A 17,871-nucleotide genomic window follows, 5' to 3' on the forward strand; every position below is an offset into this window, starting at 1 on the left:
GTAAATAGGAAGGCAAAAAATGTTCTAATTGGGGGCGTGGCTTCGAGGGCGAAGATGGTGGACGTGGCTTGTTAGAGCTCCCACCAGCCCGCTACAGATCCGTAATTTATCCTGGCCCCCGAATTCATATCCCGACCCACACCAGCAGCGGAGGCAGAGACGGGCGAGGGGTACCCTCCGGTGAAGGTTCTGGAGCGCCCAGAGCATTGGTGGCGGAGATAGCGGCGGAGACACCGCGGGGCCTACCCACGGCGTGTGAAGCCGGGGCCTCAATTTTGGTGGTGTCCAGCCGGGTACTCCCGGCGTCGGCGGACAGTGGCAGCGGTGGGACCCGCGGCCTGGGGCTTGACTCTGCAGCGGGTCTGACTGAGGGCGAGTGGCCGTGCCCCACGACTGGGGAGTGAGTCCGGGCTGCCCAGATCCTGGAGGCGGACCGCAGCCGGCGTGTAGGCCCAGAGACCGGGGCCTCAATTTTGACGACGCCGGTGGAGAGGCGCGAGGGAGGCCTGGACCAAGCGGCAGCGGGACAGCCAGTGCTGCGGCCCCCCGGTGAGTGATCCCGCCTGCTCCTTGGCCCATAGCCTATCGCGCTTGCCTGCTTTCTGGCCGGTTGGAGCCACCTGCCCCCGGATAGCCCTGGAGGTGCTGCCTGACGTCAGGCAGAGGTGGCGAAGTGGGCAATCGGCCCTTTGGGAGCTGCGACCCTGACTGGGCAGTGACCTGGCCTGGAGTGTCTTGTGTGTGCCCCCCCCTGGAGGCAGACTGGTGGTTGGCTGGTCCGAGATCGTGTGCCTCCCTTGCCTGCCACTGGCAACGCAGACTACCTAGCTGTGAGGACCGGTGCCTGCCCTGAGAACCGGGTCACAGAAGGGAGCCCCACCATGACCAGAGGGGGGGGCGGGCCCGCCAAACAGGGCCCCATTGACAAGTTTACCGGACCGAGTGGGAGCCAGGGGGCATCCGGTGGCCAGGGTTTGGGCCCGGACAATGCGGCGCTCATGGCGGCGATCACCCAATCTAGGGACATGCTTGATGCCAAGATTGGGGCGGTTGGGGCAGACGTGACCTTATTGCGCCAAGATTTGCGCAACGCCGTTGAGCGAATTACTGAGACGGAATCTAGGATTTCGGTGGTGGAAGACGATGTTGGGACCCTGAAGCGGAAAATGGCGGCGATGGAAAACATTCAACGGGGCCTTGCGCTCCGTGTCGAGGATGCTGAAGGGCGGGCGCGCAGGAACAACCTACGCTTTGTGGGCTTTCCGGAGGGGTGTGAGAAGGGTAACATGGAACAGTTCCTAACCCAGTGGTTGGAGAGTTGGCTCCCTCCGGAGGCCCTGTCCCGCTGTTTCGTGATCGAACGCGCCCATAGGGCCCTGACGCAGAAACCGCCGGCGGGAGAGAGGCCCAGACCCGTGATTGCTAAACTCCTGAATTTTCACGACAAGGACACTATTTTGCGGGAAGCGAGGGCCAAGGAATCACTTCACTTCGAGAATCAGAAGATTATGATCTTCCCGGACTACACCAGACTTGTGCAACAACAGCGGCACTCTTTTATTGCCGCCAAGGCTAAACTCCGTGGCCTGAAGATTCAATACTCATTGCTCTACCCTGCCCGCCTACGGGTGATCTTTCAGTCACGAACTCATTTCTTTGACTCCCCGGAGAACGTTTTTAAATGGACTGATGAGACAGTGAGAGTCAGGCCACATGATCAACCTGGATTGAACCCGGGACGTTCGAGGGAGCCATCGCAAGACCGGGGGGATCGGGCTACCGAAGCCAGAAGGAATAGGAAGTCGAGATCTCGGAAACGATCCCACTCCCGCGGTGGATCTCCCTCTGCTGCACCTACTAACTCTGATCACTCTGAGAGAGGCCGCTGACAAGCTGTGGGGACTTGTGCCCTCAACCGTATATCATAAACTCCGGCTGGAGTGAAGCTGCTCCGCAGCGGTCCACTGTACCGAAAATTGACTGCTGAGTATACTATTAAGGCTAGATTCTTGTTGTGCTGTGTGTGGGGTTATGGGGTGGGGTTCGGGGTGCTCTGGTTTAGGGGCTACCTGCCTCCTACATAAGTGGGAGTTGTATAGGGGAAAGGGGGGGGGGGAGTTTCGATAGTTCCCGGGGGTAGTTGGGATCCATTGGTATGGTTGGCCTTGGGCGCTCTGTTTTGGGCCCGAGGTTGCCCATGCCGCGACAGATACTTCTGAGTTCCATGAGGTATAGGGGTGGGGGGTTGGGGTGGGGTGGTTGTGGGGGGGGGTATGGGTTGGGGCACGTTGGGCAGAGGGACTGCCGCTGTTGTTTTTTGGGAGTTCGAGGGTCGACGGGGGGGATTGCACGTGATTTTTGATACTTTGCTTCTGAAGGTGCTGTGTGCCTGGGTGTGGCGCCAGGGTTCTGCCACGATTGCTACCTTAGACGATGGCTGATACGTCGATTCAAGGACTCCCTAAGGAGTCCATGCGTGTGATAACTTGGAATGTCAGGGGGATGCTTGACAAAATCAAACGGGGGGCATTTCTGAGATGGGGGAAGAGGGAGGTGGCTGATGTATTACTGTTGCAGGAAACGCACATGCTGGGGACGAAGGTGCTTAGCCTGCAGAGGTTTGGTTACCAACAGGTCTATCATGCGGGGTTTTCCAGGGGGTCCTGGGGAGTTGCTGTGTTAGTGCATCGCAGATTGGCCTATGTACATGAGAAACAATGGATAGACCCGCAGGGTCGATATGTTTTCGTCAAGGGGATGGTGGGTGCTGAACCTGTAGTTTTTGGGAGTGTCTATGCCCCTCCGCCTTTGCAGTGGTCCTTGTCCGAGAAATTGTTTGCGGTGTGGGCGGAGATCCCTAAGTCCTTGGCGGTGTTCGGGGGGTGATTGGAATGAGGTGATGGACATGTGTGTGGATCGTCGGCGAGCGCAGGGGGCTTTGACTGCTGCTGCTCCTACCCGGTTGAATGCGATGGTGGAGGGAATGGGCTGGGTTGATGTGTGGCGGCATATGCATCCCAAGGCCCGTGAGTACACCTACGTGTCGGCTGTACATGGTTCCTTTTCGCGCCTGGACTACGTTTTTGTGCCCCGCGCGTCCCTGGATAGGGTACGGGAGGCTGGGATCCTGCCTAGAGGGCTATCTGACCACTCTCCGGTGGCTGTCAGGATTGACCTGCTTACGAAACGTCAGCCGTTCCGGTGGAGGATGTCCTCGTGGCACCTTCAGCGGGCCGGCTACGTCCAACACATGCGGAGTGCGATTGCACATTACTGGCAGGAGAATCTAGTGGACGATATAGATGCAGTGGTAGTCTGGGAGGCCATGAAGCCCACGATTAGGGGGATAGATATTGCATGGTGTGCGGCGGCCCGTCGGGAGCGTAGAGAGGCCATCACTGCGGCAGCTGCACGGGTGGACACTCTAGACGAACAATGCCGGGGTGGGGGTGATGATGTAGCGTTGAGGTTGCTCCTGCAGGCGCAACAGTCGTATGCATCGGTGCTGATTGAGGCCAGGCAAGCATGGCTGGCCACGCGCAGTAGAGTCTATCAGTGGGGGGACAAGTCTTGTACCATGCTTCATAGGTTGTGCCAACATACTATCCAGCCGCACTCGCTTCCGGGTCTCACTAATGGGGATGGAGTGGCGATCATGGAACCGGAGGCGCTGGCGGCGAACTTTGCCCACTATTATAAGGACCTATACGCCCCGCGGGACTGTCTATCGGCGGACGCGATAGATACATTCATTGGAGACTTGCCACCGAAGGCGGTTTCTGACGCGACCATGGCGGCGCTGGACCTTCCCCTGACGGCGGAAGAATTGGGAGAAGCGTTAGGACAGCTCAACACTGGGAAGGCACCGGGGCCAAGTGGCTTCCCGAGCGAATTCTATAAAAGATTCCAACTCCAATTGGGGCCCCATTACCTCCGTGCGCTGGAGGCGGCTCGGTCGCAGGGTAGACTGCCAGCTGATTGGCGACACGCCGAGGTTGTGGTCTTCCAAAAGCCCGGCAGGCCCCCGGACAGACAGGACTCATATCGCCCGATATCCTTGCTGAATATCGAGGCTAAACTGCTGGCTAAGGCCTTGGCGAACCGCCTTCTCCCGTATGTGACCGACTTGGTCCATCCGGACCAGGCTGGCTTCGTGCCACATAGGGCGACGCGGCACAATATCAGGCGGGCGCAGGCGGCAATAGATGCTGTTGGTGACACGGGGGAGAGGGCAGCTCTCCTCCTAGCGGATATCGACAGAGCATTCGACTCAGTTAGCTGGACGTACCTGTTCGCTCTCCTGCCTCGCCTCAATCTGGGCCCGGTGTTTATTTCATACATCAAACTCCTGTACACGGACATCACAGCATCTGTCCGTATCTCCGGTGCGATATCTGAGAAGTTCTCCATCGGCAGGGGGACTCGCCAGGGGTGCCCGCTCTCCCCATATTTATTTGCGCTCGCTATGGAGCCCCTGGCCTCCTGGGTGCGTATTGACGCACAAATGCGGGGCTTTGAATGGGGCGGTGCCCCCACAGATAGAATTGCACTATATGCAGATGATGTCCTCTTCTTCCTTACGGACTTAAACAGATCGGGCCCTCGAGTCTTGGAGATTATGCGTGTCTTCGGTGAGGTGTCGGGCCTCTATCTCAACCCACGTAAATCCACATTGTGGGTGTTGGGTGGCAGGAGTGTGGCGGACTCCTGGGCGTCGGAGTTGCAGGTAGCTGTAGGGGGCTTGAAGTATCTGGGAGTGTTCCTCTCCGACTCCGCGGCTGTTGCTTGGGAACGTAATGTGGTCCCGGTATGGGAGAGGGTTCAGACAGATGTAAAGACGTGGTCCCGAATGCCCCTTACTATCTTTGGTCGATCTGCGATCTTCAAGATGGTCGCACTTCCGCGCCTCCTATACCAACTGCAGAATCACCCACACCCTATCGCTCCCCAATGGTTTCGGCAAGTTAATTCGGTCCTGGGTCGCTTCCTGTGGGCGGGAGGTGCTGCCAGGGTGGCGCTGCGGACCTGCTTCCTATCCACATATTGTGGTGGCTTGGCCACATCCGATATCCTGTCTTATTATCAGGCCTCCCAACTACTTGTACTTAATGAATGGTGGTATGGAGATAGGGGTGACCCGGCTTATGCCCTGGAGCGCTCCCTGATGGGTGACTGCACGCTACACACGATTTTATACTCAGCCAAAATACGGAGAAAGCTCCCGTGTGTCACACGTGTGGTTTTCGCTGTGTGGCGACAAGCGCTGCGTCGTATGGGCTGGTGGGGTAGGCTTACGGCGGAGACCCCGCTGTGGCAGAATGGACGGCTTCCCGGGTTGGCCTCTTTGACGGGGTTCAGTGGATGGGATGCCATCGGGATCTCGTCACTGGGACATGTACTGTCCGGGGTCACCTTGAAGTCATTCCAGGAGCTCCGAACTGAGTTCCATATGCCCACAACCCAATTCTATCGCTATCTCCAATTTCGCCATGCGCTGGCACCTAACATTGCCGGCTTGGAGTCGCTGCCGGAATTCAGTCCGGTGGAGGCGAGGATCTTCATGGGAGACCTCGCGATAAGAAGGTATCCCGAATCTATCAAACACTCGTCACGCACTGTTCCTCCTCCCTACTCCCCCTTAAAGAGGCCTGGGAGAAAGACATTGGACCCTTGGACGAGGATGATTGGAGGGAGGCGCTGGAGTCCCCGCGAGGGGCTGCTATCGCGATGCGACTCCGCCTCATCCAATTCAAATACCTACACAGGGCCTACTACACCCGGGAGCGATTGTGGAAGGCGGGCCTGATTGGGTCCCCAGAGTGCCTGCGCTGTGGAACTGAAAGAGGTACGCTGTTGCATACTGTGTGGTCCTGTGTCGGCCTTACCAGATTTTGGAGTGGTGTCTGGAATTGTCTGTCTGAAGTACTGGGATGGGACCTGCCCCGCACCCCTCGATTAGGGATTCTTCATGTCCTAGAGGGTGTAGGGGGGAATATCTACAAGCGCCACCTCTTACTGCTGGGGCTGGTGGTGGCCAAGAGGGACCTGGCACGGGCATGGAAAGGAGTGCGAGCCCCCCCTCTGTGTGCTTGGAAGGCTGGCTTAGACTACTTTATGGGGCTGGAGCGCCCGGTGTTTGAGGCCAGGGGATGCCCCCGTAAGCATTATAAGATCTGGAGAAGGTGGGCGGAGTATAGGGGACTGTTCCTAGACCCCCCGTTGGTACAAGAGGATGAATGGCAGGAGGCGAGTGGCCCGCAGACCTAAGGTAGTACACAGTACCGGACACATTAAGACCATGTGATGAAGGTTTACTATGATCACGTGCAACGGGTTAGGGAGGGATAAGGGGTGGGTAGTTGGGAAGTTGGGTGGTTGGGGATGGGGGTGGAGGGCAGGAAGGGGGTTTGCATTACTCGTATAATTATTTGAGATTTGTACATGCTAAAGAAACCTGTCTTGATATTTGGTGGCACTCTCCTGACTGTGGAGAGCCACATATATGCCTCTCTCTGATCATTAAATAAAACTTTGTTGTGAAAAAAAAAAAAAAATTCTAATTTGGTTTAAAGTAAGCATGAGCACAAAATCCGCTACGCTCGCGGATTTTGCGAATTTTCGGTAAATCCGCGATCCGCAAACTCTCGCGAATTTACCGAAAATTCGCAATCCGCGAGCGGCGGATTCCGAGGCCAAAAGTTCAAGCCTTCCTGGCCTGTTGTTGTAACTAATTTACGATGGCGCCGGCAAGCTGCCAGCGCCATCGTAAAATAGTTACTAAATTAGCTTCAACAGGAAGCACTAATAGATAAAATCAAGCAGGCGCTCGTGCATCTGCTTTATTTTATCTATTCGAGCTTCCTGTTGAAGCTAATTTAGTAACTATTTTAGGATGGCGCTTGCAGCTTGCCGGCGCCATCGTAAAATAGTTAACAGGCCAGGCAGCTGTGCCCTCTTCCCAAATATACCATCGAAAATCGGCTGTGATGCTGGACAGAGGCCTTTGCATCCTTGACTGTCACGAGCGCAATCCTCGTGCTGTTCCTGGGGACAGGAGCTTTTATAGCTCACTCAAGGGACCCCTGCGCCCTTCGGCGCTATTGCATAGTAACACACACCTGGTCGCTGTAGACAACTCTCTGGCACTTTAGGCAGCTGTAATGTAGTGTAGTGAAAGCACGATACATTTAGCCAACGAGGTATGGCACAAAACGGTGGCGTCTTCTTGAATAAATATGGCCCTAGTTGAAGCTTAAATTCAGTGACTCTTTCATCGGCCCAAAAAAACAATCGTGAGCGTTGTCAAGGCTGGGCAGCTGTGCCCTCTTCCCAAATATACCATCGAAAATCGGCTGTGATGCTGGACAGAGGCCTTTGCATCCTTGACTGTCACGAGCGCAATCCTCGTGCTGTTCCTGGGGACAGGAGCTTTTATAGCTCACTCAAGGGACCCCTGCGCCCTTCGGCGCTATTGCATAGTAACACACACCTGGTCGCTGTAGACAACTCTCTGGCACTTTAGGCAGCTGTAATGTAGTGTAGTGAAAGCACTAAACATTTAGCCAACGAGGTATGGCACAAAACGGTGGCGTCTTCTTGAATAAATATGGCCCTAGTTGAAGCTTAAATTCAGTGACTCTTTCATCGGCCCAAAAAAACAATCGTGAGCGTTGTCAAGGCTGGGCAGCTGTGCCCTCTTCCCAAATATACCATCGAAAATCGGCTGTGATGCTGGACAGAGGCCTTTGCATCCTTGACTTTCACGAGCGCAATCCTCGTGCTGTTCCTGTGGCCTGGAGCTTCTGTATCTTCTTCATCCGCTGCTCTGATCGGTCTCTGACCTTTTATACACACAAGAGGCATGTGCACTCGCATGTAAGCCCCGCTCCAAATCCGCTAATCCGCAAATACGCGGATTTTGCGGATCCACGATCCGTGAATACGCAAATCCGTGAATCGTGGATCCGCAAAATCCGCCCATGCTTAGTTTAAAGAAAACGCAAAAATCGATTTGTATTTGCTTTTATTCTTTTGTGTTGTTGACACTGGGACCTTTTTATGTAGGATGTATGTGGGAAGTTTGAATGTGGAACAAATGTTTTTTGGCCAATTGTGTGGATAAAGTGATGGTGTGTCAGTTTGTGATTTTTGGATTAAATTGTACAAATATGTATGTTTCTCTTGTATGTTTTACATGTATTGTCCTGCACAAGGAATTTCGTGTTTGCAAAAGATAAATGAAGGCAAAAAAAGCATAATAAAATTGGATTGTTGCAATTTGATAAGAAGACTATTATGTTTGGTTCATAAAGTCGATCAAAAATAGTTCTATAAGTCAGTCTTAGCATTGGCATTTGTTTTGTTCTATAGTGTCCCAGTGACATGCAGTCCTCTGGTCACCCAATTCATGGAGGGTACATTATAATCCTCTGTGGTGGGAAGGCTTCACTTATAAATGGAAGCCCCTCGTCGATGTTTACCATGTTGGATGAGTGTCTAGAAAGTCACGAGATGGTTTACAGTTTAAAAATGTGAAGTTGAACTGTAACTACCGGACTCCTCTCTCAACTGGGCAAAGGTGTATTAAAACTCACTCAGGCAAGAAGGTCCTTCTGGGTTCTTTAATTATTCATACATTATTCTAACTATTTTTTTGCAGCAGTTTAAAAATGTTGGCGAAGAAGTACTCTGACATTTTTTTGAGACTGAAGATTTTGAAACCAGTGTCAGCATTAAAAGGGAAATCACTCCCGATTGTGTCTGTCGAGGGAATATATCTTCACCCAATCCCTACTGCAGTTTAGCATGGAGCATTGCTGACTACGAGGAAGTAGTTAACGACATCCTAGATTACTGGAGTATAATCTAGTTCACTTCAAAGCTAGCTTTTTAAATGACTAAAATAGTTTCAATGCACACTTTTCGTTAACGCATTTTTTTTATTTTTATTTTTAACAAAAGCCATGGGTACCGCGTGCTGTTGCCCGGAGTACAGCAAAGATCTGCCGGACTGCGAAAACAAGTTCAAGGTACGTGTTCGGTCGATGTGTGCGATCTACGTCTGCTCTTGAATTAACTTTACCTCTTTGTGGAAGAAATGTAATTTGTAGGCTCAAGACAACCAGAAAAAGATACATTATTGCTAAATAAGAAAGTGCACTCAAAGATTTTAAGAAGCTGCTCGTTTCTTTCCACGGCCTTATTTCAGGGCATGGAGAGCGCCCCATCTGGCAAAACTGTATTTTGCCTGGAGCACTGAAAATGTAATTGTTTTGACCCTTCACCTTGTTTGCCCTGGCCGGTAGTTCTGTCTAGTGGCTTGAAGGCTCCATGCCAGCAACCTCCGACCCCAACCTCCTTCACTTACTTAACCCATGCATAACCCTAAGTTGCCTCTGAGACTTGGAAGTTGGGCAGAAAAAGACTTGAACAAAACTATATTAAAATAAATAAAATGTGTCCACCTAATGCAATCTATTTTTGGCAAGAGATTCTTCTCGTTTGCTTGTGCATACATAGCCTGCTAACCTGTGAGTGCTGGGGCTTCAGACTGTTTATTGAGCCTAACCTTAACCCCTGTTTCAACCATAGACTGATTGGGCTCTGTCGTCAATAGTGACTTCACCATAACGCTTCCCTTTGGTACTTGATGGGATAAATAGAAGTGGGTTCCAGTGACTTGGGTTTCAAATATTTCCACCCAGATGCAAAATAGGATAGGGTTTTTTTTGTCCCGAAGCATATTTTCACAAAGGCGTCCACACCACTGTTGTTTTCAACATGGGTCCAGGAGGGTAGGTTCCATGGAATGTCTTCAGTAGACTCCTCCTTTTCAACGGGTTAATTATATCGTGGTACTACAATCTTGAGGTAATTAAATGAGGACATCAAACATAATGAATGAGAAAGCTTCGGAGGGAAACTAGAAAGCAATAAGTGGTAGGGGAAAAGATGACGAGCAGGGTAAGGAATATGGTAGGTGGAGGGTTATTTGGAAAAAAATAGGAGTTGGAAAGAGGAGGTATGGAAGCAGGTAGGTCAAAAAGAAAAAAAGTAATAAGAGGAAAGGGATAAGGCTTATGGTAAATGGTTTAGTTAGAAAAAAGTAAAGTAAAGATGAAAGTAAAAGTTGGAGAGAGGGTGCCCTCTCCCTCATTTTTTTTTTTTTTTTTAATGAGGAATTCTTAGATTTATCTTGTATTTAAAATTTAAAGACCCTGAATTAAAAAAAAAAAATATATATATATATATATATACATATATATGTGCTTTTAGTTTCACGGCCGCCACGTTTTGGAATACTCTACCTCTAGCATTGAGGAGTAGACATGATCTGTTCTCCTTCAAAAGAGATCTTAGGACCTACCTGTTTCCAATAGTAATGTAGTGCACTCCACCTGATGATTAGATATGGTTTCAGCGCCAGGATACCCTTTGGGTGACAGTTGCGCTAAACAAGCATTAAATACATACATATATATATATATATATGTACATCCACTTTCCTCCGAGAAGAAAAGAAAAGACCAACTTCAGGGGAGACGTTGGAGACACCTTTAATCAGGAAACAGATGGCAAAAAAGGAGTTCAAATACACCCGCTGTGGCGAATGCATTTCGGCGTTATCTGCCTTCTTCAGCGCCGTGGGTGTAGCTTTCAAAAAGCAGGTGAGTATTCCAGAATTTATATGTCCTGCCCCTTCCTGCTTCTGAAGAAATCACTCCGCCCCCTAGGGAAGATACCAAAACGCCTTGACCTCCATGTGGACACATAATGTACAGCGCCTACAGGTCCCAGCATGCACCTTACTATGCTGGCAGGAAATGCGTTGGGTGGAGCAATTTTGCGTTGAGCCCCAATGTCCAGCCGTCCCAACGTCAGGTGCCCCCTCGAGTCCCCAACCGCAACAACCTCCTTGTCTCAGGATTAATTAAAGCGGGGACAAGGCTACATCATTACCTCGCCCAGCGTGATGTCAAATGACACCTACACCGCTCCTGTTCGTCCCGAGTTAGGGAGGTGGACTGTGCTTGTTCCTGTACCCAGGAGAGGAAAACACCGAAGTGGAACCAGTGGAGAAGCAAAGCCGAGGAGGTATGGAAGCAGCTAGGTCAAAAAGAAAAAAAGTAATAAGAGGAAAGGGATAAGGCTTATGGAAAATGGTTTAATTAGAAAAAAGTAAAGTAAAGATGAAAGTAAAAGTTGGAGAGAGGGTGCCCTCTCCCTCATTTTTTTTTTTTTTTTAAATGAGGAATTCTTAGATTTATCTTGTATTTAAAATTTAAAGACCCTGAATTAAAAAAAATATATATATATATACATATATATGTGCTTTTAGTTTCACGGCCGCCACGTTTTGGAATACTCTACCTCTAGCATTGAGGAGTAGACATGATCTGTTCTCCTTCAAAAGAGATCTTAAGACCTACCTGTTTCCAAGAGTAATGTAGTGCACTCCACCTGATGATTAGATATGGTTTCAGCGCCAGGATACCCTTTGGGTGACAGTTGCGCTAAACAAGCATTAAATACATATATATATATATATATATATATATATATATATATATATATATATATATATATATGTATATTACCTACTGGCGGTCGCCAGTAGGTATATATAGTTAGGATTTTTTCTCTATGGGTTTTTTGAAAATTCTATGTCTAATAACTTTGGCGTTTGTGGACGGAATTGGCTGAAATTTTCAGGAAAATGGCACATTTTGTTTCTGAGCAGCCCCTGAAAATTGGGGGGGGGGGGGTTCGTCCAGGGGGGGTCGAGAAAAAAGGGGGGTCCCAAAACGTGTTTTTAACATTGAGTTTTCCATAGGGCGGTTGGCCTCACTTTTAGCCCGAACGGCTGAATGGATTTGCACGAAACTTGGCAAAATTGTAGGGACTGGTAGCCCGATGTGCCTTTTGTAGGTCTCAATATATGTGCTACAGTGGATTTTGAGAAATTAACGTTTAAAAAAAGATATATATCTGTAACAGCGGACCGGGCAGCGCTCCAGGACGCGTACTTTTCGCGCAACGGAGCTTTGCGAAGCGAAGCTGATTGGCTCTCCGGTGTCTGTAAACATTCCAAACAGTCCGTAGCGGCCGCCATCTTGTCTCTCGGTAGGATCGAGAGACAAGAGGAGGCCAAAGCGAAGGGGCAAATGACCATAAGGGGGCATAGTAGATCCTCGCTGACCCCCTAGGTTTGATGTGGAGGTTTTAAAAGGGCCCCGCGGGGCAAAAAAAAAAACAATAATAATAATCGAACGGCTGAATGGATTTGCACGAAACTTGGTAAAATATTAGGGACTGGTAGCCCGATGTGCCTTTGCTAGGTCTCAATATATGTGCTTCAGTGCATTTTGAGAAATTAACGTTCAAAAACAAGATATATATCTGTAACAGCGCTCCGCTTCGCGGAGATAAAATTATATCTGTATTACCTAGCTGTTGCTAACACCAGTTAGCGACGGCTAGTAGGAGATAGCGACCATCTTGGGCCCCACTTTGCATGTGAGTGATATTTATCACTAATGACATGCAAAGTGGGCATGCCAAGATGTTAGCGACTGGAAACAGTCGCTAACATCGCTATCTCCTAATATCAACTTTTGGAAATATTCGAGATAAGCGCGAATATCTCCAAAAAGTAACAGCTGCCCTGAGCAGTTCTTAGCCATGTTATCCAATGGGAGGTGGATAACATGGCTAAGAGCATTAGCTCGGTAATGCATGAATATCGCTGAGTTTTCAGCGATATTAATGCATTGCGGTCGTTTTTTATCGTATTTGCGATAAACCTTGATAATAGCAAGGTTTATCTGCGATAATTTCTGACGGTAAAAAAATCTTTGCAATGCATCGTTAGGGATAAATATCGCTTAACTTTGGTAATATGCCCCAACGTCTGTTAACGTTCGATTCGAAGGAAATCAGGAAGTGTTGAAAAACATTGTCTGCGCCATCTTGTCTTTTTTCAAATGCCACACTTTTGTCGTGCACGGCAGCCATTTTAGATGCCTTGACCAGACCCACTCTGTGCACGCTGTCGATCCTTAGCATGGCTCCCCACCCTCGCAAGCATCTCACCCAGGCAGTGGTCACCCCCGCTCTCTGTCTTATGCATGGGTAATAAACCTCCCTCCATCTGCGCTGCTCTTCCCTGAGAATCACACCCTGTGCCCGCCCGACACCTCCCTTTCGCCCTATTCACTACCGCACCCTCTGACACTCCTTTTCCTCTGTGTCCGATTGTCCAGGCCGGTCCTAGGCTATCAGCTAGCCCTGCAGATGTAGTTTATGGCCACAGCTGTAAAGAATCACCCCTCTTCAAAGGAGTTATAGTAGATCAAGGCCCACACTCGATGAGATCCGTCACAGCAGAAGCGTTGCTATTATCTGAAAACCATCCTGTATTGTGATTGGGGAGGGGACCGAGCGTGAAGCGGAAGATTCCAGGGATGACTCTTTGTACATCAAAGTTTTTACAATTATGTGTCACATTAAAAATATATAGCACTCCGACAAAGTAGTAAGATTATAAAACTTTAATAATTTATAAATATATACAAGAAAACAAAAATAGTAATAACATATAAACATTTTTAGGGAAAAACAACGAAGTAGCGGTCGGCTGTGCGAATAGTCCCAACGCAGCACAACGTCCAGATTTCCGGCGTGGGGCGTCGCGGGGGGTGGGTCATCAGTAGCAAACTGTTGTGCGAATAGTTCCAAGGCAGCAGAACGCGCCGAAATCTAGATGACACGAAAGTGATGTCTAGTAAGTTGCCACCCAGCAAATAACGGCGTGGGGCGTCGCGGGGGGTGGGTCATCAGTAGCAAACTGTTGTGCGAATAGTTCCAAGGCAGCAGAACGATGGCACCAAGGTGATGTCCAGTAAGTTGCCGCACTGGTTTTGGTATCCTACAATGCTGCTCCGAATAACGGCGTGGGGCGCCCCGGGGGAGGCGGCATGAACGGGCCTCTCCAGGTGGAGTGTCATCTGTTGTAGTGGAGCGCCCCTTTACCGTTTCAGTTGCCATTCCGTCCGTTTTTGGTCCACTGTGTCAAAAGCCGCAATTCAGCTGAGTTGCGCCCACTCTTGCGGTGCAGCGATAGGCGGCTGTCACAGGACTCTCAAAATGGCAGCAGGCTCTTTCCTTTTTGGGCCTGGTCCACTGAAATGGCCCTGGGACACCTTGGAAATCGGACGCTTGTCTGCTAGGTCTTGGACCCCATTCTCGAAAGCGTCCCCTCCGCCTTGAGAATTCATCAAAAGTTTTGGGGGCCCCGACTCCTGCAGGCTTCTGGTGGGGAGCGGCTGCCATGATTGCTCGCGGAATGACCACGATGGAGCTACGAGATGGTGGTGCTCTCATGCTGACGCCAGTTTAGTCTGAAACATCCAGAAACAAGGTGGGGCTTTCATCGTTTGGGAAAAAAAAAAAGTTTTCATCCAATGAAAAGTGTTGTTTTTAGGTCATATGATCAAGCCTTCCATCATTAGGAAACCAAAAGTAAAATGAACCAATGAAAAGTTTTATAAACAAGTCACATGACCTGTTATGCGGCATAGGGTATAAAATGCGGAGAAAATACGTTGGCACGTGAGGCGGCGTCAGTAGCGGACCGATGTGCGAATAGGCCGAAGGCAATACAACGCGCCAAGATCCGGATGGCACCGAGGTGGTGTCCAGCAAGTTGCAGCACTGGTGTGGCCATCCTACAATGCTGAAAGTCGGCGTGGGGCGCCCCGTTGGCCTCTGAGTTTGCGTCAGTAGCGGACCGATGTGCGAATAGGCCGAAGGCAGCACAACGCGCCAAGATCCGGATGGCACCGAGGTGGTGTCTAGTAAGTTGCCGCACTGGTGTGGCCATCCAACAATGCTGAAAGTCGGCGTGGGGCGCCCCGTTGGCCTGTGAGTTTGCGTCAGTAGCGGACCGATGTGCGAATAGGCCGAAGGCAGCACAACGCGCCAAGATCCGGATGGCACCGAGGTGGTGTCTAGTAAGTTGCCGCACTGGTGTGGCCATCCTACAATGCTGAAAGTCGGCGTGGGGCGCCCCGTTGGCCTGTGAGATGGCGTCAGTAGCGGACCGATGTGTGAATGGGGCCGAAGGCAGTGCAACAATATTTTCGGAATAGAAGACACCACTAGGCGCTGAGATGCCAAGATCCGGATGGCACCGAGGTGGTGTGTAGCAAGTTGCCGCACTGGTGTGGCCATCCTACAATGCTGAAAGTCGGCGTGGGGCGCCCCGTTGGCCTGTGAGTTTGCGTCAGTAGCGGACCGATGTGCGAATGGGGCCAAAGGCAGCGCAACAATAGTTTCTGACTGACACCACAAGGCGCTGAGATGCCAAGATCCGGATGGCACCGAGGTGGTGTCATAGTTGAGAGTTCTGAGCAGCGGTTGTAACACTGTCTGATGCTTATTTGCAGCTGCTGCAGCTTCACTACGCGTCAAGATCCGGATGGCACCGAGGTGGTGTCTAGTAAGGTGCACTGGTGTGGCCATCCTACAATGCTGAAAGTCGGCGTGGGGCGCCCCGTTGGCCTGTGAGTTTGCGTCAGTAGCGGACCGATGTGCGAATAGGCCAAAGGCAGCACAACGCGCCAAGATCCGGATGGCACCGAGGTGGTGTCTAGTAAGTTGTCGCACTTCTGTGGCCATCCTACAATGTTGAAAGTCGGCGTGGGGCACCCCGTTGGCCTGTGAGATGGCGTCAGTAGCGGACCGATGTGCGAATGGGGCCAAAGGCAGCGCAACAATATTTTCTGATTTGAAGACACCACAAGGCGCTGAGATGCCAAGATCCGGATGGCACCGAGGTGGTGTCTAGCAAGTTGTGGCACTGGTGTGGCCATCGTACAATGGTAAAAGTCGGCGTGGGGCGCCCTGTTGGCCTGTGAGATGGTGTCAGTAGCGGACTGATGTGCGAATGGGGCCAAAGGCAGCGCAACAATATTTTCTGACTGACACCACAAGGCGCTGAGATGCCAAGATCCGGATGGCACCGAGGTGATGTCTAAGTTGCGGACTGAGGGGCGAATGGGGCCAAAGGCAGCGTAACAATATTTTTTGTATGGAAGATACCACTAGGCGTTGAGATGCCAAGATTCGGATGGCACCGAGGTGATGTCTAGCAAGTTGCTGTACTGGTGTGGTCATCCTACAATGCTGAAACTCGGCGTGGGTCGCTCCATTAGCCTGTGAGATGGCGTCAGTAGCGGACCGATGTGCGAATAGGCCGAAGGCAGCACAACGCGCCAAGATCCGGATGTCACCGTGGTGGTTTCATAGTTGAGAGGCACTTCATCTGCAGTGGGGCGCCGAGATCCGGATGGCACCGAGGTGATGTCTAGCAAGTTGCTGTACTGGTGTGGTCATTCTACAATGCTGAAAGTCGGCGTGGGGCGCCCCATTAGCCTGTGAGATGGCGTCAGTAGCGGACTGATGTGCGAATGGGGCCAAAGGCAGCGCAACAATATTTTCTGAAGAGAAGACACCAAAAGGTGCTGACATTCCAAGATCCGGATGGCACCGAGGTGGTGTCTAGCAAGCTATGCAGTTGAGTTGTGTGCGCACTTGCGGCGAATAGGTCGAAGGCAGCATAACAATGTTTTCTGAATAGAAGACACCACAAGGCGTTGAGATTCGGTTACCACCGAGGTGATGTCTAGCAAGTTGCCGCACTGGTGTGGCCATCCTACAATACTGCTCCGAATAACGGCGTGGGGTGCCCGAAGGGGGGGGGAGCCGGCGTGAATGGGCCTTCCTAGGTGGAGGCTCGTCTGCTGTAGTGGGGCGCCCCTTTACCGTTTCAGTTGCCATTCAGCTGAGTTTCGGCTGCTCTTGATGCTACAGCGACAGGCGGCTGCAAGAGGACTCTCAAAATGGCGGCCTGTTCTTTGGATTTGGGCCTGGTCCACTAAAATGGCCCTGGGACACCTTAGAACTCGGACGCTCGATTTTTTTTTCCTTTCCTGTACATGCAAAAAAAGGTAAATGCCCGGTACGTTACACGCTTCATCTGCCACGATGAACTCTCCAGAGGAACCAAAAAAAAATATAGTTGTGGTAACTATACCATGCATCGTCATATGGAGAGGTGGCACCAATTAATTATAGTGCTGCATAAAAGAGAGATTTGGAGGAGAACCCCTGACCTGCTAGTACATTCATCAAAGAAGTGGCACTGAGAGCTTCAGAGGCAAGGGAAACGGTCCCAAATATTTAGAAGAACTTTGGAAAGATTAAAATGACATGTTTAGATTGTGGCAAATTAATTTCATGTGGACAGATGAGTGTTACTCTAATAAATACAGCATATGAACATCATCCTAGTCGATGGTTGGTAGAGACATTTTGACTATATTCTGGACCTGCCCGTCCTCGCCCAAAATGGCGCCGGAATAAATGGGACTCGTAACTCCTTGTTGTGTACTGGTTGCAGAACCTTGAAATCACGAGATACGTATGCAGTTTTGAAGCACATGGCGGGCGGGGACGAGAATTGATTGAATATTTCGACATCCCTATTGATATTAAGTTCTGATGTGTTATTGATTACTGTACTGTTGAAAGTTCGAATTAACGTCACCCATGGTACTTGCCCGCAAATGTATATCTAGATAATTTTATTGTAACTGGCCCTGTCGTATTTTAATTATAAAATGTACGTCCACCGATTCCGTAACTGTTAGACACCTTAGTTCTTGCAACCTAATGGCCCGCCCGTTACGTTCCTCTACAGTGTAAATGTCTATTCATCATATACGATTACAGTTTGCTCCGTGGCAGGCCCACGTGGTTATAGGCTCGTATTTGTATAATGAAATTTTCACAATAAAGGTTTTTAAAAGA

At 50.4% G+C, this 17,871-nt stretch overlaps 1 protein-coding gene across 1 annotated transcript in view; it reads left to right on the top strand.

Moving 5' to 3' along the window:
- LOC144785399 (fibroblast growth factor receptor substrate 2-like) overlaps nt 1–17,871 on the top strand; it is a 195,021-nt gene that overhangs the window by 48,336 nt on the left and 128,814 nt on the right. The window contains exon 2 of the mRNA XM_078664335.1: nt 8,962–9,029. Coding sequence (XP_078520461.1) covers nt 8,964–9,029 — 66 coding nt within the window. The 5' untranslated portion in view covers nt 8,962–8,963. The remainder of the gene's footprint in view (nt 1–8,961; nt 9,030–17,871) is intronic.

Source organism: Lissotriton helveticus, chromosome 10, assembly GCF_964261635.1.
Source record: "Lissotriton helveticus chromosome 10, aLisHel1.1, whole genome shotgun sequence".
Taxonomy (NCBI): domain Eukaryota; kingdom Metazoa; phylum Chordata; class Amphibia; order Caudata; family Salamandridae; genus Lissotriton; species Lissotriton helveticus.